The following is a 25,187-nucleotide window of genomic DNA, read 5'->3' on the forward strand; positions in this document are numbered from 1 at the left end:
CTTTACGTACGTTTAAAATAAACCCTTCTTATTAAACAATCAATTGCAGAAGTGGGATAGAAAGCATATTAATGTTGAGAGCTGATCAGCGATAAAAAATCGATGTCATGTCATTGTTTTCTTTTTCTGTCATCAAAGCAAACCACTATCAGCACTGTTATCGACGTGGGCTTTATTGCCGATATTCCATTAGCGGGTCGTGTAGCGCCACATAAACTTCCGGCTGCTTCCCGGAATTTGCTTTTCTCTAAAGACTTTTTTTCAGTCTGCCTCTCGACAGGTGAACGTAATGGCTAGCAAGTTTTCGCACAAGTTGCCAGATGAACATTTGTATGAAGGAATATTATTCTTTGGTTTCTCACCGCCAGAAACTCTCGATGCTGTAAAAGACTTCCAAGTTCGAGATGACGACGTATTTATCGTGACTTATCCAAAAGCAGGTATTCTGTTGTGTCATAATTTCTTGCTGACATTGAAAAAGTTCTTCTGACCTTGAAGAAGTTCTTCTGACCTTAATTTTACACATAGACTACTTTGAGCATTTCCTAAAATTCATTTTCCCTAATGATAGTTTTGTATCATAAGTAATGGTTTGGCATTGATGTACAGTCAACGTGTCTTGCCACAGTTATATATAGGTATATAATTATATGTAAAACTTAAACGAACAAAAAAAAAATAGATAATGCGTAAATTATCGTTTTGTTTCCATTTGTTTACCTCCTTGCTCCATTTTCAGTTATGTTCTTCATAAATTCAAATGGTGTATAAAACTGGCCAAAAACTGAAGAGTTGTTTATCGTTTATCATTTCAAGAAATGTGGTATATACCGTTGCTCCAACTTAATTAAGTCTGAGTCTCTACAATGCAAATGTATGTATACCAGATTCAGTTTTTCTTCCGTAATTGTAGAATAGGAGTATCTAATGAAGTTTTAGTTACCTGGCTGTAAACAAAAACACTTTATAAAGTAGGATGTCATGGGTTCCTAGGCAGTGCACGTGAGAGAAAGGACAGAAATGTTCAACGAATTATTTGGTAGAAGAATGCACTGTCAATCATTGGTTTCGGATTGATAACATGTGTATACGTCATTGTACGCTTGGACTCGTACTATGCCACTCATGACCTAGAAGCAACCATTCCTTTGGCATGCCTAAAGTAATTGCAATCTTTTATATGTTTCCATGCAATCAACCAGTAAAAAGAATGCGTTATTGTGCTTCCATGCAATCAACAACTAAAACGATTGCGTGTTTGCATTTTCATGCATTCAACCAGTAGAAAGAATACTTGCTTGTGTTTCTATGCACCCAACCAGAAAAAGAATGCTTGTTTGTGTTTCCATGCAATCAACCAGTACAAATAATGTTAAAATGCTCGCATGTATTTCCTTACAATTAACCAGTAAAAAGAATGTTTGTGTTTCAATGCAGTCAACCAGTAAAAAGAATGCTTACTTGTGTTTCCTTGCAACCAACCAGTAAAAAGAATGTTTGTTTGTGTTTCCATGCAGTCAACCAGTAAAAAGAATGTTTGCTTATGCTCCCATGCAATCAACCTGCAGAAGAATGTTTGATTGTGTTTCCATTGCAACAACCAATAAAAAGTATGCTTTACTGTGCTTCCATGCAATCAACCAGCAAAAAGAATGTATGTTTGTTTTTCCCTTAAATCAACCAGTAAAAAGAATGCTTGCTTGTGTTTCGAAAACATCAATTAATAAAACGATTGTTTGCTTGTATTCCCATGCAATAAACCAGTCTAAAGAATGCATTCTTGTAATTAAAAAGAATCAACTAGTAAAAACAATGATTGCGTGTTTTTTGGTGCACACAAACTATCATTAGACTAACACGCCTGATATACAGTATTTCTTATGTTTTAACGTCAAACGTTTGAGTTAGACCTTTCCTCGCACAACATACGCACAGCTGAACGAGATTAAATACATGTATGCATACGTATCTTTTTACTGATACGTTATGCACACTGTAGCGGAAAATTTAATGTGACAGTTCGCAAAATATTTGAGAGATTTTCTTGAAGAAAGGTATCCAAAGTTCGGTTTTTCTTTGTATTTTTTGTGTGGGGGTGTGTGTGTCAGCGGTCATTGCACAGATTACTTACTACATATTGTGAATGCTTGAGAATTTAAAGTCTTGATAACATTTATCGAGATATTGGATTTAATTTACTCATTCTTATAGCATCCCCATATCCTAGGTACAAAGTGTACAGAAACTGATTTTATGATGGAACCAGTATGTACAGCAGTATGGTAATCACTTGATAATAAGGGATTATTGAGAATGTTTTTTTCCATAGGAAAATCTGATATGCAAACAAATACATTGTATTGGATAATTCCCGTTATGCAAATGTCACTCTTATTTGTTTTGTATTCACTGAGTGCGCGTTTACAATATTGATTGCTACTTAACGGCGTCTGCAATCTCCATGATCCACAGTGTGATGAGCCAAGACACGGTAGAACTAGTCTGTTACCAAGTTGTCGGTACCAAGGAAATTTATTCCTTTAATCTGAATTTATTATAGAAATGGAAATGAATGCATACATATTAGATTAACTTTCTTACTTAAACCAAGAATGTTATGCAAAACATTGTACTGTAATTTAAAGTCATTAATTTAGTTTTGTAAAAGGGTGGTCCTCGTCTCAATTAACGAGACACCCAAATGAATACGTTCTCAATTCTGACATTTACAAACGTCAGTATACTTGTGATTTTCTGGGTTTAACTAATTGCTTTTCTTTGTAATGGATTCTCTGGATACGTTTCATTTTTTAAATTGGATTTGTTGATAGCGTAAACACGATTATTTCCATCCATTGTGGAATTTAAGCTTTCTCAGTTTTTATTATCATATCATATACCTCGCATTTTGCTAAAACTTGACCCTTCAATAATGTAGGTCAAAGACTTAATGGAATTCGGTGGAATTAATTCACGAAATATGGATTCAGCTTAATTTGTTGCAGAAACCAAACACGTTAGGGTGTCATTTATCCCTTATTGCTCCTTCGAAGGAGATTCCTCTGTGTTGGTAATTGTTTTATTATTTGGATATTACAGTCCATTTCGAAAAGAGAATGTGATGCACACGTATCATGTGCGGAGAAGAATAAAATTGCAAGCTTTGCTTTCTGGCCGGTGATTTGAAGGATTTACTTTCATTTCAGAATCAGAATATTAATAGGCACCCTGGACATCCATTTTCACTTCCAATCAGCAGGTTTTGTTCTAATTTGGCGTGAAGCTTTCGCCAAATGGCTGTTTTAGTCACATACCAAAGCCATCTACTGAGTTTCACACATTTATATCCCGCGCATTCCTTTTTCACTCCTGAGACTTATTCGGCAACTTCCATCACATAGTTCAGTCTATAAACAGTACTACTAAAACACTTTATTTACACTTACATGGTTTCAGTATTATTCTGCACGGATACCTGACACTGATAGATGCCGTGCATGGTGAGGTTTACTGCTTTGTCATCTTTTCTCCCGAGAATTTTTCAGGAACCTATGATATACATACGAATCGGAAGAGTACATATAGAAAGCTTTCATCAAAAGTATGATTTCTCAAAATAATACATTTTCTACAATTTGCTACAAAAATATGGACCTGAGGAACTAAGTTTAAAATTTGTAAGCATCGGTACTAACAACGCATCTTACCAAAAACAGTTTTAATAAAATCCTCCTGATGTTGTAACAAGCTTTGTCGTGAACGGATGGACAAAAAGACCGACTCCGAAGACGAAACACAAAGTCCTCACTATAAAAAAAATGCCTAATCAATTCACGTGCAAGTCAAACATTACAAACACTATTTTGCACATGCGCATCTGGCAACTCTACTTGTTCTCATATATTACACCCGGTCTCTGAACACAACTAAAGTGTATTTATTTATGTTTGTATGTACATAAATAAATGTATAAATGCATGCATTAAATTCATGCTATATGTACAAATAACTAGAATATGAATGTATTGACGATGATTTATTCTATGAAAAGGTGTGTTCACCATGATTTTCCCCATTATGCGGTTTAGGGTAAAACTGCACTGACTGTGGTTATTACTTATTTAAATTTTCTTCATTTTTTGCTACATTTTTATGAATCTAGTGCATTAGTTATACATTAAAGTGCATCCAGTCTGTCATGCTTGTGTTTATGTACTAACATGGTCACCGTACACAAAAATATCACCCCTGGTTGTGTTGCATTTGCTTGAAATAGTTACAACTGAATAAAATGGGTGGCTATTTTATTGAAGCATTCCTCGATCTGGCTGAAGCAAGTTTATTTACTTTTCCCTTTGTCAACCGATACAAAAGCTAAATATTTTAACGAATATGTATATATTTGTCTTAAATACTGCTTTCTGTTGAATCCATTTAGCATTCCTCATTGATCAGCAAATCCCAATAAATAAAGCTCACAAAAGGACCTACAACACCGGATAGCTCGACGTCCGCGGTTCCCCGAAATCGTTTTTAGGCTCCTCTCGTAATCTGAGTTGTCCGTTGATTCTGTCCAAAGAATGGTGTTATCTAATGTGCATGAAAGAGCTACTGAGCCCGCAGACTAAATGCGGAGTTTTCATTTCTAAGCTCTTGAAATATACTGGTAAAGTATTAATATTCACCCTTGAGCCGATTTCCATTTTTAAATCCCTCCAACTTACGAACATTAATATTTCTGGTCTTTGTGTTTCATTGGTCGCCTATAATTTGCGATCACTTGCACTGCAAGAATAATAATAATAAGCTATCCCTTGTTCGTGTTGACTTGGTAATGAATTGTTGGCCAAACACATGGGGCTATACATATACGATTGTTTGGCAATTAAGTTTAGCCCCCAATACAAGGTTTATCAACCTAAAGGGAACGAGATCATTGCATATTATTTTAATCCATTTAGTTCCAAGAATTGGTAGAGGCCGAGTCTTATTTATATGGAGTGAGTTTTCTCTGACACGCACGGCGCTATACACGAATTAATTACGAAGCTTGAAGTTACTGTTTTGTACCGAGTGATATGCATACAAAGACAGTGTATCTTCAGTTTCATTTCCGTTTTCAACTTTGATCAAGAAACATGCAGATTTGTTAACGTTCAGTAAAATAAATTACTCAACTCCTCTGTCCGAAAAGCAGCATCCATACAAAGATTTCAGTTTGGAGCTCATAAATAAACAATATGTTGCAGTGTTCAAAGTTTTTGCAACACCGGTACTTAGAAGGAATACATGTTCTAGCAGAGTAACTTATGTTCCAGCAAATACCACTAATTTGGGATGATTGGAGCTGCTAAGATTTCTTTAACGCAATCCCTTATCCGATTGTTCAATCGACTAGTGTTACCTGTATGTAACTGAATGCATATCGGGCCTCAGCTCCTTTACATGAAGGTCCGAATCGAAGATCGTGCACTTGTCATACGCGTCATTATTGCAATGTTAAATCTGGGACCTCTGTTAATCCAGGGGTCTCAAACACGCGGCCTGTGGGCCGCAAGCTGCCCGCCAAGCCGTATCCTGTGGTCCGCGAAATGATTGGCGTCACAACGTGTCATGAGAGATAGCAAAGGTGGTGCAGCCCCTGGGTCATGAAAATGCCCTCATGAGACCCTCAGGGTGGCTTGAGTTTGAGACCCCTCTGTTAGACAAACATTTGCTGCCTATAACTAATATAGTATTTACCGGGTCCTTTAAAATTTCTCACGAGTACGGGTGTTCCAGATGTTTTATTTTCATCTGAGTGTCACAGGTTTATGATACTGGACATAACTTTTCTGAAAACCTTATGCGGTTTAAATTCCGATGACATATACATATTTACGTGTAACTTGTTCGATGGATACTTCTGCCCGATAATAATTTTATTACAAATAATTCTTGTCCAAAGAAACACCCAAAGCTTTTGCAAATTACACTTTTTCACAGGTTCAGGACATAACTTTTATTGTGATTGTGTTTCTTTGACAATTAATATGATGCATTGCAATATTTTACAGCAAGTGAGAAGTGGAGAATCTCTTGAACAAATGGAGAACCCATATCTCTTGAGATAACACATCAGTAGACGAGATAATACATCAGTAGACCTTTATTCAGCACTTTATTCTTCTAGGTACGACCTGGCTGCAGGAAATAGTGTGGTTAATCATGCATGACGGGGACTTCAGGTGTGCTGCTAAGGACCCAGTCTACTTCCGATGTCCATTTCTGGAATTCAAGGACGACGTTCTGCATGAAGTTGGCCTTGACATCGCTAATTCCATGCAATCTCCACGGGTGATCAAGAGCCACTTGGCGGTCAAACTGATGCCGAGACAGTTATTGCAGAACCATAAGGGAAAGGTTTGTTCGGATATAAAAGCCCTTTGTTCACACCCGTTTTTACTCGAGGTTAGATGCATAAACATTCGTATAAGTAAATATGTAAATTTATATTTCATAATTATAGTAGGATTAGAAATATAACAACCAATGTGTGAGACTGCCATTACAGTCTAAAATTTCAAAAATAGCTAGAAGAGACTCCTTTTCGTGACAATATCGTTGAAGTCATATTTAAATGACAAACATAAAAATATAAAAACATAAAATTTTGTTTTTCATCGCCAAACAATCAGTCTCCCCTCCCCAATTCTTAGCTTGTAGTATAGAAGTGATTGAAGAGTGCTTTCTTTGATTAATCTTTACCATGCTCCTGACCCGGTCGTCTGAAATCAATGGAATAAAACTGGCTTTAATTGTATACATTGGTGTTAAATTTTCAGACTTAATTTCTTTAACTGATAAAGGAAAAATAATGTTTTCTCCTCAGGTCTTGCATTTCGCGAAGATGACGTCGACTTACACTGAGTTTTACGAATACAACGCTTGATTTCTGTATATGTAGTGGTCAGTTAGCTACAAAAAGCACGAGCATAACAGTTTGAGTGGTCAAGCTGCATATGATATCAATCGGACGTTTTAGGGCCATATTTGAGCAATAAACTTACGTTAAATGTTCATTTGATGAGCATATATGTACAGCAATAATTTTTATCTTTTTTTCCTGAATATTTTCAGATACTACTTCTTTTCCGGAATCCAAAAGACCTTTGCGTGTCCTATTATCACTTTTACCGGTCCAGCTCTTCTCTCGGAAATTTCACTGGACCATTTCATGAATTTTTGCACATGTTTGTGGAGGGACATGGTACGTAAGATCTTTTATCCCCCGACCGTCTGTCTGTCTGTCTCTCTGTCTGTCTGTCTCTCTCCATATTAATTCTCCTGACAATGAAATAATTTACTGCTTACTGTTTCAAATTATGAGTTCTTTAGTTCATCCTTTATTTCAAATTAATAATAAAGCTTACAGTTATCAAATCTGATGTGTTTAGATCGACTGCATAGAAGCACCATCACAGACAAGGCAAGGATTACTTGAACAGTCATAGGCGAGCTTGTTAGTTTGAAATAGCTCACAGAAAGTCTTCATGTATCAATAACTAACGTCATATGCTTCAGTTTCGTATCTGTGCTAAATTTATCTCCTGTTACTAAAGAAAATGTATGGAGAAATAGAATATACAGATCCTAAACCACATCTTTAAATGAATGTGCTAGCATGGCGACGTCAGTCTATCCATGTATTTAATATTACAATACAGTAAGTCATGCTTATAAATTTTGGGACGATTGGAGACTAGAAAATCTGAACGTGTTCTCCAAAAGCGTTGTGCGTTTGTCCCAAGAAACGTGTTGCATGTAGACAGAATTTGTCAGTTATGAACGATGTCCAGTCCACTGCCTTTTCGATGTTATATGTCATGCTAAAATTAATCATCTCCATCCTATTGGCGATCCTCCTAATAGTTCCATCATCTTCCTTTGATAGTTTATAATAACGTATATTTAACTTCAAAAAGAAAATACAATGAATAGATTGTTAATGCATATGAATAAATTGCGTTATTAACTTCTGATAATAATAACATATTATTGTGATGTTGTTGTTGCTTATGTTTATTGTTTCACAACATTCTGACGTATATAGCCACTTAGATCTATCAGAATCCCTTTTTAACTTCAAAAATCATCAATAATACACCAAAACTTTCAGTGGAAAATGACGTGTCACATCAACTGCTTTTGGTGTTTGCTTTTAAAAGTTATAGAACAGGGAACATTTTGCTTGGCAGGATTAATCGTATGTCAACTAATCCCCGCCTCTGGAGGTCAACTTTATGGGGTTTAGTAACATATGAATGCATCTTTTCTGGAAAAACATATTTGAAACATTCCACGGATAAAATTTTAAGGGTGGCTGTGGAAACGGAAATTACTAGTAATATAAATCAGGTATTTACGTATTTGTGGAACCTGTGTGACCTTAATGAGAAAATGAAATTTGTTTTATAGCAACTTGTAGATTTCATTATATATATATATATATATATATATATATATATATATATATATATATATATATATATATACATAACAAACAACAACTATTTAGGAAGACATATTTAACTGGTTTCAACATATATTGATTTAAGGCTAATTCGTTCCAAGTCACCCATAACAAAAGAGTTAATACTAGATCTAATGAATTCAGGGGATAGTTATAGTACTTTGAGTTCTGGCAATATTACAGGTATGAAGAAATCTCCAGAAATCATCTACGTAAGATAAAATGGGCAATAGCCAAATATATAAAATCTGAAATGGTATATATGTTGACTTTAGTAATTTGTTTTTTTTTTGTTACTGAAAATGATATTTTAAAGCTAGTTCTGATAAGAGTTTTGATATTTATACCAGACACCTTATGATGAGAAATGAGGTCACTATTTTAATGTGATGAAGTTTCTTCCACATTAGCTTTTTATCCCCCATTCATCGCAGTAAGACATAAGCTTCTTTAGCAATAGTTGTTGATTTATTCGCATTTAGTCAACATATGGGAAAATAGTGTTAACGGAATCTCTATATATATATACTAAAATTATTTTTGGAAAAGACACTTTGCGAAACTTATAAAAGTATTGAAGAGAGCAGTGGCAAAAGAATGCAACCTTGGCGAACGACCGAGAGGGTGTCGGTTTGAATCATGCACAAGACCAGCCTGGGTCAGTTGCCGTGGTGTGTCCTAGAGCAAGCCACTTTACTCCAATTGCCTTGGCATACAATTATATTGCTGTGCCGTAAAACACCAAAACTTGACATACAATCAGAAGACAGTTGAACGTATCAATCAATTCATTTATAGTTTGTACACATATTTTAATATCTTCATATATTGCTTTTAGAATATTTTAAATTTGACAACTCATTTCAAGTTACTGAAATTTGTACAATAAATCGATTCTATCTATTATGACAAAAATGATTTTCCGAAATCAACAAATGCGCAATAAAATCTGCGATTTGATTTTCTCAGATGTTTCCACATCAGCGTTTGCAAAAGCTACACTGTGTATGTAGTACTATAGCCGTTTCTAAAGTCAGTTTGTTTATCACCATTTAAAGTGTTCATTATGACCATCTCATTGTCTTCTTACTTAAAATAACAGTTTAAGACATACAGGTAATAAAAGAATACGTCTGTACTTATCTGGAATATCATAATCCCGCTTTCTATGACTAAAATGAATCATTACAGATATGGAACATACTCTGGGAAAATACGAGGCTCCAAACAATATAAAACAAACGAGAATAAAGACGCGAAGATACAATAGGAAGGTTTTAAACAATTCAAGCACCAGGCCATCAAATCCGTCAGCCTTGGCAAATTAAGACGCAATGCCAGCGATACGATATTTGATCTATATCGGGATTAAAAAATTCCGAAAAATATCGAAACCAGTCTTAATTGGAAAGTTTACTTGAACCAGGCTTTCCTTTATCTCTTAGTAAATTCCAGAATGTTTTCGAGTCGTTTCTCTCCAGTACATACACGAAATGCACGTAGTGTATTTTTTTTTTCTATAGTAAGTTTCTGGTTTTGTGGGTTTAACGCAATTTTTCAGCGCTTGATTGACTGTACATGGCGGTCATAATATAGTGTGGACATAGAACCTGGGAAACCCCCAAAAAAACTAATGACCAATGGTAAGCTACTTGCAAGCTTTCTCACACACTCACTTTGACCGAGCCCGAGAATCGAACCCACGTTGACAGAGGTGAGATTTCATTGACTTGTTCAGGCGAGCGCCTACAATCACTCCATTTTCTTTTGTAAGTGTAACGTATCCCTCTTAGTAAGAGGGGTGGTTAATTGGATTTGGCTGGCGTTATCTAGAGGATGGCCTCTTTCGATATTATGAAAGAAGAATGGAATTTCAACAGAGAACTGAGCAAGAATACTGGGGAGAAATAAAGCAATACGAGCCCCCTTTTGACAAGAAAATAACAAATTTAATCAGAACAAATATCAACGGTTCCTAGTTCATCCTGCCTATGCTCTATGCTTTGTCCCTTCATGGACTTTCTGGTCCTTTTATTCTGACCTCGTCCTTCTTTCTTTCCCCGTACTTCTGTCTCCAGACTGCTTCGTCTTTCTCTTAGAACGTTGTTCCTTAAAGGACAAAATTACCCCATAATTATGTATACCCTACTCTCATTTACCTTATTCAGAGCATGTTGCTATCCACACACTGCGTAAATTCTGACTTAGTACGGTTGGATATTGAACTCGCTTTCCAGAGGCAGGTCTTAAATTACCGAAATATTTTACATATGCTACTATATGTTCGATTACTATTGCTTGAAATTCACAAAATGTAACGTGCGACATTCCTTAACCTACATGATTATCCAAACATTACAAAATTAGATATAATTAGGTAAGTATCGTTAACTCACGATGATCAGTATCGTCCTAACAAACAAAGGAAGTTATTTCATATAACACTATGAAATCCTACACATATGAACATTATGATCTCATGCAATCAATTCTACCAATGAACTAATAACTATTTAATTAAAAATGTAAATTGCATAATAATTCTAGCATCAACACTTTCCATGAAATTGAATAAAATAAATTGCATAATAACTCTAGCATCAACACATTTCCATGAAATTGAATAAACGATACATAATATGGAAACCTAGGCATAGCAAACACATTTGCATAAAACAGACAATAAAAATAGAATATTACGTGAAACTAAAATTGTGTACCTTATTGCTGTTCTCTTTCAGAACTTGTGCGTCCTAGCACTAAACATGTCTTTCTTTTTACAAGACGACCACCTGGTCCCTTTCTTGTTTCACGAGAAAAGTGCTAATCTAGTTATGCTTTCCGAGGAGTCGAGACTACGTTTCCTCTTCCAGGAAATTTTCAGACTAAAGAATTTCGACTAAGGTCGTCACTTTAAAATCTGATTGCTCTAAAGTGTACTTACTTTCATCGGGTTTAGACAGCTCAGAATCTGGATGACTTTGTTTTTAACGAAGCAATTTCGCACTCTGGAATTAGGAGAGTTCCTTCTTCATAATGTATGAAGAAATTTTCGGGCGAGACATATATCCATCCAAAAACAATGTCAAAGCTCAAAATTAATATTTGTTGTGGTTAACTTCAACCATAAAATTTCGCTTAAGACAGCATTTAATCTCTTCTCAAATTGGTTACAAAATGATTAGACAACCCACAATTTTCATTGCATTTACCTGCGTATGCATTACTGGTGAATAGTGCATGAGACTGTTTACAGTAAATTCAAACTCTTAGTCAGTCCATGTTTCTAAAACCAGGGTATCATACAGATACGCTTGCCAAATTTTTTCACTGTCTGTCTTGAATATCCACTTTACTTAGAAACCTAATTCTGATAATTTCCAAACAAGAACAGAAATATATCGGAACTATTACTTACATTTATATTGGAATTATGTACACTAATCCTGAAATAGTTATCATCATCAGTATCTTCGTTGCCTTTGGCGACAGGTTTTGTGTTACTTTCATCAAAGCAGAACGCTGTTCCATATTTAATAAATCTGTTAGGAATTATATATGCTCTTTACCTCCGCTGAAGTTATCTTAAAGAAATGCATTCAGTACGTTTATAACTTTCCTTGTTGTAGTTCTTAATATTTACTTCTATATTTCACCGATGCAAATTTGTTATCCTTGAATCTGGTAAATCTAGGATAAATGTCAGAAAATCTACTCGTATTTGCTTGAAATATGTATATTAGTCGTAACATACTGATTATCATTAGTAACTTGACTTCAGTCGAGTCAATAGAGCTTCACTCGGTGGACCCTTTCAAAAGGTGTTGCTGCATCATTACGGTCATCTACATAAGTACGAAAAATTCTTCTTTATAAATACCACTAAAATTACTTCAAAGCTCTTTGAAAAGTAGGTGGAGCTCCAGACAGCCCTAAGGGCAATATAGATTTAATTAGGTCAGAAATTGTAACGAAATATGTTTTCATTTCTTTTTTTTTTTTTGCATTTGCCGGTATCTGCTAACGAGATCTGGTGTTGAAAATATGGTTGATCCAATCGAGACTTCAACAGTTTGCTCAATTCTAGGCAAAGCACATTCATCTTTCTTCGTTGTATTGTTCAGTTTATGGTAATTTTTACACAATTTGGAAGTGTCATCTTTTCTTGAAATAAGACAACTGGGGCTGCCCAAAGACTTAGTTAAAACTCAGTACCTTAATAATTGTTTTTTTTTTAAATTAAATTTGCTCCGTTTTTGTTTAGGTAAGTCCGTCTCACACTTTACTATACTAGACATTTCTTGCATTAATTTTACGTTTTATAGTCGAATCTAAATTACTGGGACATTACAATAGCATACATGCATTCTTCTAAGAAATATAACAAGGCCGTCGTGCTCTCTCTTGAACAGAATATAAATCAATATCCATTTTGTGCACAATATTCTCCCTTTTCCGGCTCATGCACAATTGCAGCTGCTGGCATAGCGAATTTTTATTTAGAAACATCAAGCTAGTTTACAATGCAGCGAATGTTCCAATGTTTTTTTTTTTTTTTTTTTTTTTTTTTTTTTAGCTGCACGATTTGATTTATTCTCTTGTTGAGTTTATCAGCCTCAAAAGTACTTGGAATTTCTGGATCTGCTGCTACTCTAGTTTCTATCGCAAATGGTTGGATCCAGCCAGATCTCTTCATTTTGCCTGGTACTATCATTTTGTGTCACTCTGCTACAGTTAATGTTTCAACAATAACTGTCATAAAGAATGCTAAAACCTGTCTATTTATTTTTCAAAACGTACAGCAATTTTCTTTACTATTTAAACTCATGTTTTCCGAATTTACTTTCCTATTTAGAAACCATTTCAACAATACAACTTTCTTCTAGGTTTTTTACTGCAAGAGCGTTTTACGTTGAAACCACTCCATTAATAGAAAAACAAGGTAAAACTCCCATGAGGTGCAAATGTTCTTCCTTTACTGATACAATCAATTCGTCAAACTCTAGTAATGGTAATTTCTTACCAATGTTTTTACATATGTTGTGCTGCCATCTGACACACCACCACATTCTTCTGGGGCTCATTTCAAAAATATATTTAGCAAAGAATGTATCTTGTAAAAAGTATAGGTTGATTCTGTGCTTATTAACATATATGCATTCACATGCTCGATCATACCCGTCATCGACCCCATAAGTCAGTACACAATAGTTTTCCTCTTTATTGGTTTGTGAATAAAGTGGAGTAATATGATGAACTTGGCGCATAACCAGCAACCTTCTTTGAATTGTTTTCTAGACATACCACTTCCAGTGGCCAACTAACCATATTCACAACGTTGAAGATTATTTACCTCGCCAAATCCAAAACCTCACCGTCTTCCTTTTCTACCCATACTCCTATGCCTAAATTGGGACAATCTGGCTTTTAATTTTTCTTTGTTACACCCAAAATTCTTTAATGAGAGCAATTAGGTGCTGTTGAAGTAGCATCAGGGATGCTTGTACTCATTTCTGAACCATCCTAGATAGAGTTCTGTAAGATAATTCGTCGGTTTGCACAAGTGTGTCCTAACATACTTTTAAATCACCTCCCATTCGATTGCCAATCTATATGCCTCGTAGAGTTTATGGATGCGCATGCCAAACATTACTGCTAAATATACTTTGTCTAAAGCACGTGAAGCTGCGCATTTGAAAGTTCATATGATTCCCTTTCCGAAAATCGAAATAATGTCCTGTGACGTTTGTTGCCGGTTCTCATAAATTCTTATTTATTACAGTTTGACCCTGATGTTGAGTTGTACGTCGTTATGTATTCTGTCTTCAGTTCCTACTGACTGCATCATATCGATTATTAAAACATTTTCTGTTTAGAATCATATGAACAGACAGGTACATCTAGTGTTTTGATTCCAACCATTCCCATCAGCATCGGCGTATAACCCTTGTACCCATCCATTCCATTGCACATCACCTAAGTATTTGACATAAGTACATGCCATTTGTTTTCTTATCCCTCATCATCACCTTCAGTGGTACCTCTGTAACTAATGGTGCTACTTCATGTTGCCGTTATTTAGCAAGTTTCTTAGTTACGCAACAAAAGCATGTCGCCTCAGATTTTCAAAAAAAAATTCCCCACTTTATTTTAGAGTCTCCTCTCTTGAATCCTTGCTGTATTTCAGTATCCGATTCATCAAACTCTTTCAAGCATACTGTTAGTTTTGGCCACGTTATTTCTCTGGTATATTCAATGTCCGCGTTGAATGCAAATATTAATTTCTAAAAGGATATTATTTTCAGGCATGAATGGCATACCCATCATAATGCAAATTATTGTAATTGCATTTGACTGCTCTTATATAAGCACTCGTTCTCTTTCCTTTTATTTACATTTTTAATATTTCGTTTTACAGGAAATCGTTTCTACGTCCTCTTATTTTATTGCTTTGTTTACGATTTATTTTCTTCTTACCATTCAACCAGTTCAACTAGGTTTTAAGTTAAATTTTGATTCTGCTGTTGCAGTAAGCCATTTATCTATAATTTTTGTTCCCTGATTTATTGAGAAACATGCGTAACTGCGATAAAGTAAGACAATGCATTTGTACATTTTATTTCAGTAAGTTATTTTAATTTAGCAGTTCTTGAAACAAACTTTCAGCTGTATGACTTGGCAATACTAAATCTTTCCCACATCGAGGCGATGTCATTAACGTCTCCTTCTATTGTTTTAAACAAAGGGCTCCCATCGTTAGTAGTTTATGCGACAGCTCCTTCTTTAAGTTATTTTGTTATAGTTGCTCTTTTACTAAACATATCTGATTCTCAGTTTGGTTGCGGCTACTTGTCAACGTTATATCATCTAGTGGTATCTACTAGCCAAACTATTACCGACCGCCAGCTAGGACGACCTCGATCACATTTGCTACTATAGAAATAATGGGGATACATACTTTACATAAACCTAATTTTTAAAAGCATTGAAAATATATACAACTAAATATTTACTAAAGACAGATGAGATTATCTATATCATATTGCACGTGTAGCCTTTTTCCAGTATGGCTACCTGCCGGACCGGCGTTTTCATCCTCATTCTCCAGCACGACTGACCTTTACCCCATTTCCTTGAACTTGTCTCCACATGCATACAGAGCTCGTGCTACCTGTATACCTTCACTTGCTACGCTATGAAATTTGCTCACTTACTTTGAATGTACCAACACAACAAGCAGGCGATAAAAAGAATTAGATTAAGTATTATTTTCGTGACATCCATTTTACGTCATTGACCATCAAACGTGATAAGAGCTGCAAGACAAATTATGAAAAAAGAATCTCAAATGCAGAAGCTCTGCTTGAAACCTGTACTATGTGTGTCATCCTATGCAGAGACAGATGTGAATACTTTAGTGTGTGTGTGTGTGTGTGTGTGTGTGTGTGTGTGACTTGGATTTTTAACTTAACTTTAACGATTTTGCAGTCATATCAATACGATGTCTGTAGTGTGGCAATTTATAGCGATGTCTAGCACTGTAGCATCATACCGCAGACATGTAGCATGATGTCCCAACCAGTCACATTATCCTGACACCAAGCCCACCATCCCTAACACTAACCTCTTAATGATGAGCGCCTTGCGAGCCAGCTGTTTCGTACTATTTGCTTAAGTCTTTAATATAACTCGATCCGGGGTTTGATCCTGCGACCTCCATTATCCGATACGGACTCTCTAACCACAAGCCACCTTAGCGGTACTTCAGCGAGGGATCGCTTCCGTCCAGCCTATATGTTTTATTTCTTTCTCCTTCTAATATGGACATCTTTAATTAAGAAAGACTCGTAAAACCTTTAGAGATGTACTCCAGAGAAGGGATATAATATTCTGAAGCACATTTCTCCCGAGATATGAGCTTTACAGATGTTAAAGTAACATAAAGGACTTGCACCTTCATCAGGATCTAATACCAAAGTAAAGTCGCAGGAACCTTCATCGTGCTCTCTGCTTGGTTCGAGTGGTGCGACATCGTGCTCATCTATTTGGTCTGAATGATGAGGCGCCTAGACGTTTTCTTTTCTAATTACATGCATATAGTCTGAAATAAAGTAGTTTAGACACATCCTATCAGCACTGTACTAAATGTCATTCATCTTATTCAAATTAAAATGCACCGCAACTTCCCAGCTTTTGACATTTCTTACGACACCGCTAGTTTCCGTACCATCATTTTATATTTTCTTTTTAATGGCAGTGGACCATGGATCATGGTTTGACTTTACAAAGTCCTGGTGGTCAAAGAGACATGAAGCCAACGTCTATATTCTCTTCTATGAGGATATGCAAAGAGACCTCAAACAATGTATCACCAGGTTGTGTGAGTTCCTGAACAAGCCACTTAGCGAAGACTTGGTTGATAGAATTGTAGAGCATAGTTCCTTCGAGAGTATGAGCATTAACCCGATGACCAACCATCTAGATGTGTATTCCATCAACAGCAAGATATCACCGCAGCTAAGAAAGGGTAAGTTGCTGAAGGGCTTCCACCGACTTTTACCCAAGGTTGATTACTCAATTTCCGGTATGTGACTTCATTTAACTTAATTGAAACTATTTCCTATTCCCACATCACAATACCGTAGTATTTTTCTCAAAATAAAGCATAGAAAAAACCCATAGTTTTCGTTTTCAAAAAGTATTTTGTGCTACAATAAATCAACAGTTTTAAAGAATATATTCATTACACGTATTAAATAGCTGACCGGTTAGAAAACAGCTCCTTCCTTGAAGAGGGATTTCTGACTGAATACAGCATATAACGTTAACAATAAAAAAAATGGATAGCGAACTTTCAAAGTAACCAATAAAGACAACAAACACAACAAGCTTCATGCAAGCAGTACATACTAATATATATATATATATATATATATATATATATATATATATTTATATATTTATATAGTCCTTTATACAAAACAATGGTAATACTGGCCTGGACATGTATAGAGATAAATAAACATGAATAAAATATTTAGTCTACATAGGAAAGAGTGACAATAATGGCCAACCATAATTTGTAAATATGTTCGTGTATTTCATTGACGGTGGGAAACAAGGCGAGATGATAACACTATCCCAGCTCCTAATACATCATTGCTATCTGACATTAATAATTTCTGTTATTTCGAAAATTAATTAGAATGTTGCTAATAAAAGCAATCAAATATCCGAACATATTCGTAGAACAATGCAAATTTAGACGAGAAATCACAAGTCCAGAATGGATGATATCTCAGTTACGGCGATCCATGTGGTTCTAAAGAGATCCTGTGTGTATCTGCAATTATACAGAGGTATCTTCATACGATAGTCTAATCCCTCTTTCCATCTGTATGCAAATGCAATTTATGCGTGTCTTGTTTCAACCAGAGCTTCATCAATCCATAGGATGCAGCTCTGATAGCGTTAGGCAAATGTTAGCTTATGTGCATCGATCTTCGTAACATCATTCCCATGCTCGCAGGAAAAGAATGTTTCACTGCCATCACACATGGTTCAGCAAATCATCTTATTTATCAGTAATTTAGGTCATATGAAACAAAAATATTACGAGCTTTGCCATTCATCTTTAAAGAGCAGCTGCGGAAGGTCAGATGACACATGTCTACGGAAAAAAGAAGTGGCGTGCTCTTGTGTATCGAATCATGTTAATATCGTCCCATAAATACTGCCTAGAATGGCAGGTAAACTTTCTGCATATTGTCCCAGTGATTAAATAAGAAACTACATAAAACAATTCTTGATTGTATTCTCTGTCAGTATAAAGAACAATTCCTGACTGTGTTCTCCATCAGTGTAAGAACATTCCTGATTGTATTCTCCATCAGTATAAAAAGAACACTATGCAACGTACATAATACGCATGCCCGTGTTTAAGTCTTATATGTATACACCAGCGGGGCATGCTGGCAACTGGAGAGTGTAATGACTAATGGGTTTAAGTAACGATCGCCATGACCCTACAGGCAATATGTTCCTTCATTGAACAAAAGGCATACCATTTATGAAATTTGCTGGAATAATACAACGTAAATCAAAGTACTTAGAATAACGAAGACTTGTATGGTTGAAATAAACATGAATAATTTCCCTAACACCTGAGGTAGAACGTAACTTGAGATATTGATAATCCTCATCGTTTTTATTATTGCAGCATACTAAGTTCTAAATAATGTTTATAATAAGTTTTTAAATGTTGTTTTCTTTATATGCTGTTTAAAATTTTGTATTAACATTTGAAACAATTGAGACATTTGTGTGCTTTCCTTTCTTTGTGAAAGCATATGCTACCACTATTTTAAGTGTTACAATAAATGCAATGATGCAAAAGAAATCACACTTCTCTAAGTTCTAATCATTCACCTAAATTTGAGTTGCCTTCTTTGACATAAAATTTGACCTCACGGGCCATTGGATCTTAACTTTGCCACTAATTTAATAATTATTAAGGTTTATGCTGACACGCAAACCTTCCCTTGATTAGTGAGGAAATTTATTTCCACATTAATAAAGTCTGAGAAGGAACGAAATCATCCTTTTCTAGGTTGGGGATTAGACAGATATTATAGGCCTTCGGTCAACATTGGGAAAAGCCCTTAAGAATGCAGAGCTCAGGAAACATTGCGCAACTACCTAATCCTGGAACGAGTGCTCTGGAATAGTTACATGTCCCTGTCCTCGTTTGACATTTCTCAACTACACTGCATACACTTTTGCAAAAAATCTCCACGTACCTGATGCAGAATGGATATTAAAATATGTCAAATCCATGAACACATTCTATGCTAATAAATGTATTTTAAGAAACAAAATTTTTAGTTGTACACATAGTGTTTGATTTCTTAGTGGCATTCAGGTTGACAGTGAGTAGTATAGTAATAAACGTTTCGGACTTTAAGTACTGATATAAGTCAAAGACTTCTGCCCCTTCCCCATGACCTTGCCCTTACATCACATGCACGAGCAAGCAAGCCAGCGCGAGAAACAGCAAAACAAATTTACCAACATTCCCCATACCATAGGATAATCATGTGGGGTAGAGGACTTCAACCAAGACCAAAAGTTGAACAAAGCCTAAATTATCATACTACTACTGTCCTGTATCCACTGACAACAGTCATAATATCTATCAACATTTGCCATTTGTGTGTTGAAAAAACCGACCACTATTATTGGAACTGTATTACACAAAACCAATGCACGCAAGTGATTTTTTTTAATTATTATGTCCATACCACATATATGAAAATTCCATATGAGGCGAGATGACAAAAATACTACAGGAATAGGATTGTTGATAGCTGCTATCCTGAATATAAAATATTGCTTCCTTTGTGTAGCTATCGTTTATACTGACTGTGATAGCAGAGATTGTGTTTGTTAAACAATTGCCGCTTGATATATATTATATTAAACAATTACGGCTGGATATATCAAGAAAAATTAATAGAATCATGCGTTTGCTATTTTGAAAGAAATAATGAGCATATCTAATGCTGGAATCACATCGCCCAAACAGTAGTGTTCCAACTTTAAAAAGATTAAGTAGCCGAAATGAGTTATACATATTTGTCAAAAAGGCTATAAAAATGATTTATCAAATAGGTATGAGGAGCTTCTTCATAAAATAATCGACATAGTGACTCTCTCTCGTAGTTTCTCGATTATTACAGCGACGTTCGTGTATCTTCATGCCGCAATCATCAGCTGGGACATATTCATTTTGCTCTTACGGACCAGCACTAGCTTATGTTGGACCCGTGCGGGGAGACCTTGTAAATATAACTGTACATTAAAGATCACCCTCACCTTTAAATATAATGACAGTCGTGGACGTATTATATCCATGCGTGTTGTAAAACCGTTTTCTTGACTTATTCTCCAACTGGTTTTAGCTATGTTGTCCGTGCATTCTTAACAGGCACAACAAAAGTGTTCATATTCTTATCTTCACGCTCTGCTTTAATCGCTAAACAAGTTGCAACGCGAATCTTTGATATTAGCAAGCACTTTGATGTGGATCGGTGTTAAAAAGTCTAAGATTGCAAGCGGTTCGTTCAATTCAAGATTGACTACAACAATAAATGACTTGAGAATCCCATAAACGGTTACACTTCCATCGACAGAGACAATGCCAGCCTCGTCAGTAAAATCATGAATGAAGCCACTCAATAACATCTGTCTGGTTTAGCGATTGCAAAATTGGCAGTCGGAAGTGGATTCCATTAACAAAAGGTATAAGACAAATCCATTGTTGTATAAATGATGGAAAAATTCAAAGATCCATCTGATTCTGCATTTGCCACTGATGTGCCGGTGTTCCTAGAACAAAGCGAAAGATATATTTAGTATTATTCAAAACCCGGATACTGTCCATGGCCAATCCCCAAAAGAATTACCAGTGCATGACGTATTTAGTTAATTATCATCCGTGTGAGATTATCTTGGTAAATGAGGGAAAGCTTACACAGGATGAAAATAAGGATTATGCAGATGATGGCCGATATGGATTTGTAAATAATGACATCAGGGCGTTGTTTAACAGTACACGGTACTCCATCGATGAAGAGGAAATCGAAGCTATTCTCAGCAACGTTGATATTGCCACGAAGATTCTCGGCTCACCAGATACAATGCTGAAATGATGGTTGTGCATTTCCTTTACAATATACAATTGAGATACTTCAAATTCATGCAGGCAACGCTGCATGAGATTACAAGATCTAACCACTGGCATCAATTATAATTTCAATGATGGATTCATGCAGCATTGAGGACAACTTCGTTGAGATTCATTCCGGTTTTTGTGTACAATTTCCGTCATTCACATATATGGGTTTAGCAGACGTGTCAGCAAGGTTATTGTTTAGAGCCAAACACAGTCATATTATTCCGTAAAGGCAACGCCAACGATGCAATTTGGCGTGATGGAGCTGTCGCTTTGGGTGAAGTTGATTTGTCGACATTGTATATTATGGATTATGGATAACTGAGTATGGATAACTGAGCTAATCTCTTCACTGACCATATAATATAATGGCACACTAAACTGTTCAATATGAATGAGATGGAGTGATCATAGTCTGACCTGGAGTAATCATAGGGTGAATTGGTGAAGTCGAACTGTAGATATCGTGGGGTGAACTGAAGTAATCGTACGATGAGCTGCAGTAATCACAAACTGAGCTTGAAGAACTCTTAAGGCATTTGTGCACTTAAGCATTCATCAACACCATTCGCTCTTGTTAATTTTACATCATCACCTAGAAAGTACACTTAATAGCATACGGAATGCATCTTGACATTTATAAACGCAAGGTCTGAGCGACCCAACACGGTGCTCAAGTGGCTCTGACATGATTTGCAGTTAAAGCGGATTTGAGTTGGCTTGTTGTTGATGTCAACCCAGGCTAGCTGGAAAACGTAAAACATTTAACGTGGAGATTCACAATGGTATTTGGAAACTGCAAGGTGCTGTCTTAAAGAACATAACCGAAATCATTGAAATTGGGGAAATCAGAGATACTGGCATGTCGATGGAGTGTACATTGATGGATTGATTTGCTGGATTTACTGGCATGTCGATGGAGTCTACATTGATGTAGCAGAGGCTGCATTGAATAATACATGGATGAAAAGATTGCAGAGTTGCCTCCACATCCGTATATAGTATTTAGCGGGATATTAACCAAAGAAGGATCTGAAAAATATAATGATAATAAAGCATATGGTCTACTTAGCGCTGGTGAAACAGAGTGGGGTCCATCTTAGACGATGGTATTTCCATAAACAAAGCCAATGTTCCTTCCTTAAAGTAGAATGGATCCACACATTGCCCATGATGCCCAACCAAGCTTATGAAATGAGGGCCCGTCTGGCACCCACAGGGATCGATGGCAAGAGGAAGGAGCTGCCAGAGAAGGTGCAACTTCCTAGGTTCGATTATTTCCCTTCCTATCGATGTGGGGAACCGGAAAATTTTCTCTGTCCTCTATGACAGCCTCGACTAGCAAATGTCATTACGGAGGTTTTGAGCTGAGCCTGCATGTGCGTCTGGAAAGAGAAATATGTGCATCCCTGTCTGGAAGGAGAGATATGTTCTTTATTGATCTTACCACTTCTGGCGAGATTCATCGATTTCCCATATACAGTATAAATATGTTAATTTGACTTGAAAGTGTGCTGATGCTATACCTATCAACAGTTTTAGTATAATGATTTTTATTTTATGCTTTGGAATATTTTGTAAATCTACCTTGGCCAAGAAAGCCAGTATTGGTATGCTTCTTCGTTTCAAAATAATTTATCTCACAAAGGAATAGTGACCCTATATATTGGCAACACATTGGATGATGACAACATTTGAACCATTCCCCATATATTAAAATGATATCTGTACAAATGGTTGGTATATTTTACTACTGCAGTACTTATAAAAATGGTACTATCAGCTGCCTCGTCTGGTGCTCAGCATTAAGAGGTCAATGTTAACCTGTTGACTGGTCGGCCTGGTGTCAGCATAATGCGACGAGGTGGGACATGATGCTACATGTGTTCGGCATGATGCCCCAGTGCTAGACGTTGTTATAAACTGCCATATTGCAGACATCATAGCGATATGACTGAAGTTTTTAAAAGCTACGTTATAAATCCAAAACACACACTGCAGTAAATACAACAAAAGTGTTACCTCCCATGTGATACATTTTCATTTTTACGATAATTTTTATATTATACAGGTATTGTGGGAGACTGGAAGAGCCACTTCACTGTGGGTCAGAATGAAATATTCGACAAGATCTATGAAGAAAAGATGGGAGACTTGAACATACCATTCATATATGAACTGGAATGAAGATGCATCTATCGTGGTTAAACCTATTGATAGGCAGGTCTGCAAGTAGAGCAAAGTCTGCATTGATATTATTTAGAGGAAAGAATCACTGCAAGTCAAGAGACAAAAATGACTTCATTCAAAGATCCAACAGGTGCTTGATGAGCAAATTTAAAGATCAACAATCATCTTCATTGCAGTTCTTATTGTCTTAGATGCACATTTCTTGCCTGCCTATACTGTGCTTTTAGAAATTTGTTTTATACACGAGTTAAAAAGAAATAGTTTATAACATTTAAATTTAATGTAGCCATAGAGGCAAAGTAAAAGCATCTGTGTGGTGGGATTTCATTATTTGATAGAATCGTGCTTAGTAAAGAGGATACTTTCTTTGTTGTCTTAAGTAGTCATTCTGTGGTGTACATACGTTAACTTTTATCCAAAGAGACAACGACTCTAAGAAAATATGAAAACTGCAGTCAAAATATTATGAAATGTCCAATTGAGAACTACCTTAAACTTAATTATATGAATGTTAGAATCTTATATATACACGAACATTCAGTGTATACAATAATCCTACATCGTGCGGGGGACTAATTTATATGTTCAAATAAAGAGTACTTTCTCTACTTGTTTCTTTATGGAATAATAAGAGTCTAAGACCATAATATATATCGAGATTAAATGCATGCAATAAATAATATATTTTTTCCAGGATCTTATTAATTTAAAAACAGAACATTAAAAATATTGGCTAAGAATTTAAAAATTCAACAGCTATTAAGGCCCTCTGGTTACTGCACTCCAGCAGGAGAAAGGTCTATTTCATCATGCATGCAGGAATAATCCTATTGATGCAATTTATAGTGATATGTCATAAGTCATGGGTAGAGCTCTGTTTCTTTTAAAAAATTGATGTACTGAAATAAACTAATTTAGCATACAATCTCATGTATTGTGTCATTAATAAACATGACTACAGCTGGTGTGTGTTATGTGCAAAATTATACACTGGAGACCATAACAGAAGAGCCTGATGAAAACCTCTGTAATCCTGGAATGCTAATAACATGAGTTTAGTCCATAATGTACGTTCTTTCGTGTAGCACTGAAACGAATATAGCAGCAGTGGTGTTCTTTGAATGGAATATATCCGATTCGATTGTGCTTATGCTCCTACATCAGATTCCACCCATTAATAATTTCCTCCCTGCTGCCCTCATATAACCCTTGATATATGTTACTGTTAACTGGCCTTCTTATTTAATCTAACTATAAGCTCTTAAGTGTTGTTTTTTTGTTTTCTATAGCAACCAATAGTATTCTCAATATTTGATGTTGAATGTGAACTTTGTTGGCAATTCACATTTGCCATTGGAATAGAGAAATATTGAAATATTGAGATCTTGCTTGAATCATATTTTAGAATGATCGTAAGCCACGTTATTTTAGAAGGCCGTGTTATTTTAGATGGATCAAAGGCCATGTTACTTTACAGGAATGATTGGTCATGTGACTTAGATGCATCACAGGCCATGTCATTTTTGTAAGATCATAAACCGTAACTGTTGTATTAGATGGATCATATGCCACGTTATTTTCAATGAGTTATAGGTCGTGTTTTGTTTTAGATGGATAATAGGTAGAATTATTTTGGATGGATCATAGGTTATGCTATTTTAGACAATCAAAGGCAGTGCTATTTTAGATGGATCATGGGCTGTGTTGCTTTATATGGATGATAGGCCAGGGTATTTTTAGATTGATCTTAGG

The 25,187-nt window shown here is 35.8% G+C and overlaps 1 protein-coding gene across 1 annotated transcript; it reads left to right on the plus strand.

Annotated features, from left to right (window-relative positions):
• Positions 1-207: 207 nt before the first annotated feature.
• On the plus strand, positions 208-24,360 carry LOC149799164 (sulfotransferase 1E1-like). Its single transcript, XM_089957038.1, has 5 exons — positions 208-440; positions 6,173-6,402; positions 7,120-7,249; positions 16,770-17,039; positions 23,317-24,360. Exons 1-5 carry the CDS (start codon positions 290-292, stop codon positions 23,430-23,432), a joined length of 897 nt encoding a protein of 298 aa, XP_089813164.1. The 5' UTR covers positions 208-289; the 3' UTR covers positions 23,433-24,360.
• Positions 24,361-25,187: the final 827 nt, after the last annotated feature.

This window comes from Sinohyriopsis cumingii, chromosome 5, assembly GCF_028554795.1.
Source record: "Sinohyriopsis cumingii isolate HCF-2022 chromosome 5, ASM2855479v2, whole genome shotgun sequence".
Lineage (NCBI taxonomy): Eukaryota > Metazoa > Mollusca > Bivalvia > Unionida > Unionidae > Sinohyriopsis > Sinohyriopsis cumingii.

Bases quoted from the DNA above. Each gene is read 5' to 3' on its own strand.
- LOC149799164 (XM_089957038.1), top strand. From the start codon at position 290: ATGGCTAGCAAGTTTTCGCACAAGTTGCCAGATGAACATTTGTATGAA. The intron at 6,403-7,119 runs GTTTGTTCGGAT...GAATATTTTCAG, and splicing joins TGCAGAACCATAAGGGAAAG to ATACTACTTCTTTTCCGGAA. The intron at 17,040-23,316 runs GTAAGTTGCTGA...TATATTATACAG, and splicing joins ATCACCGCAGCTAAGAAAGG to GTATTGTGGGAGACTGGAAG.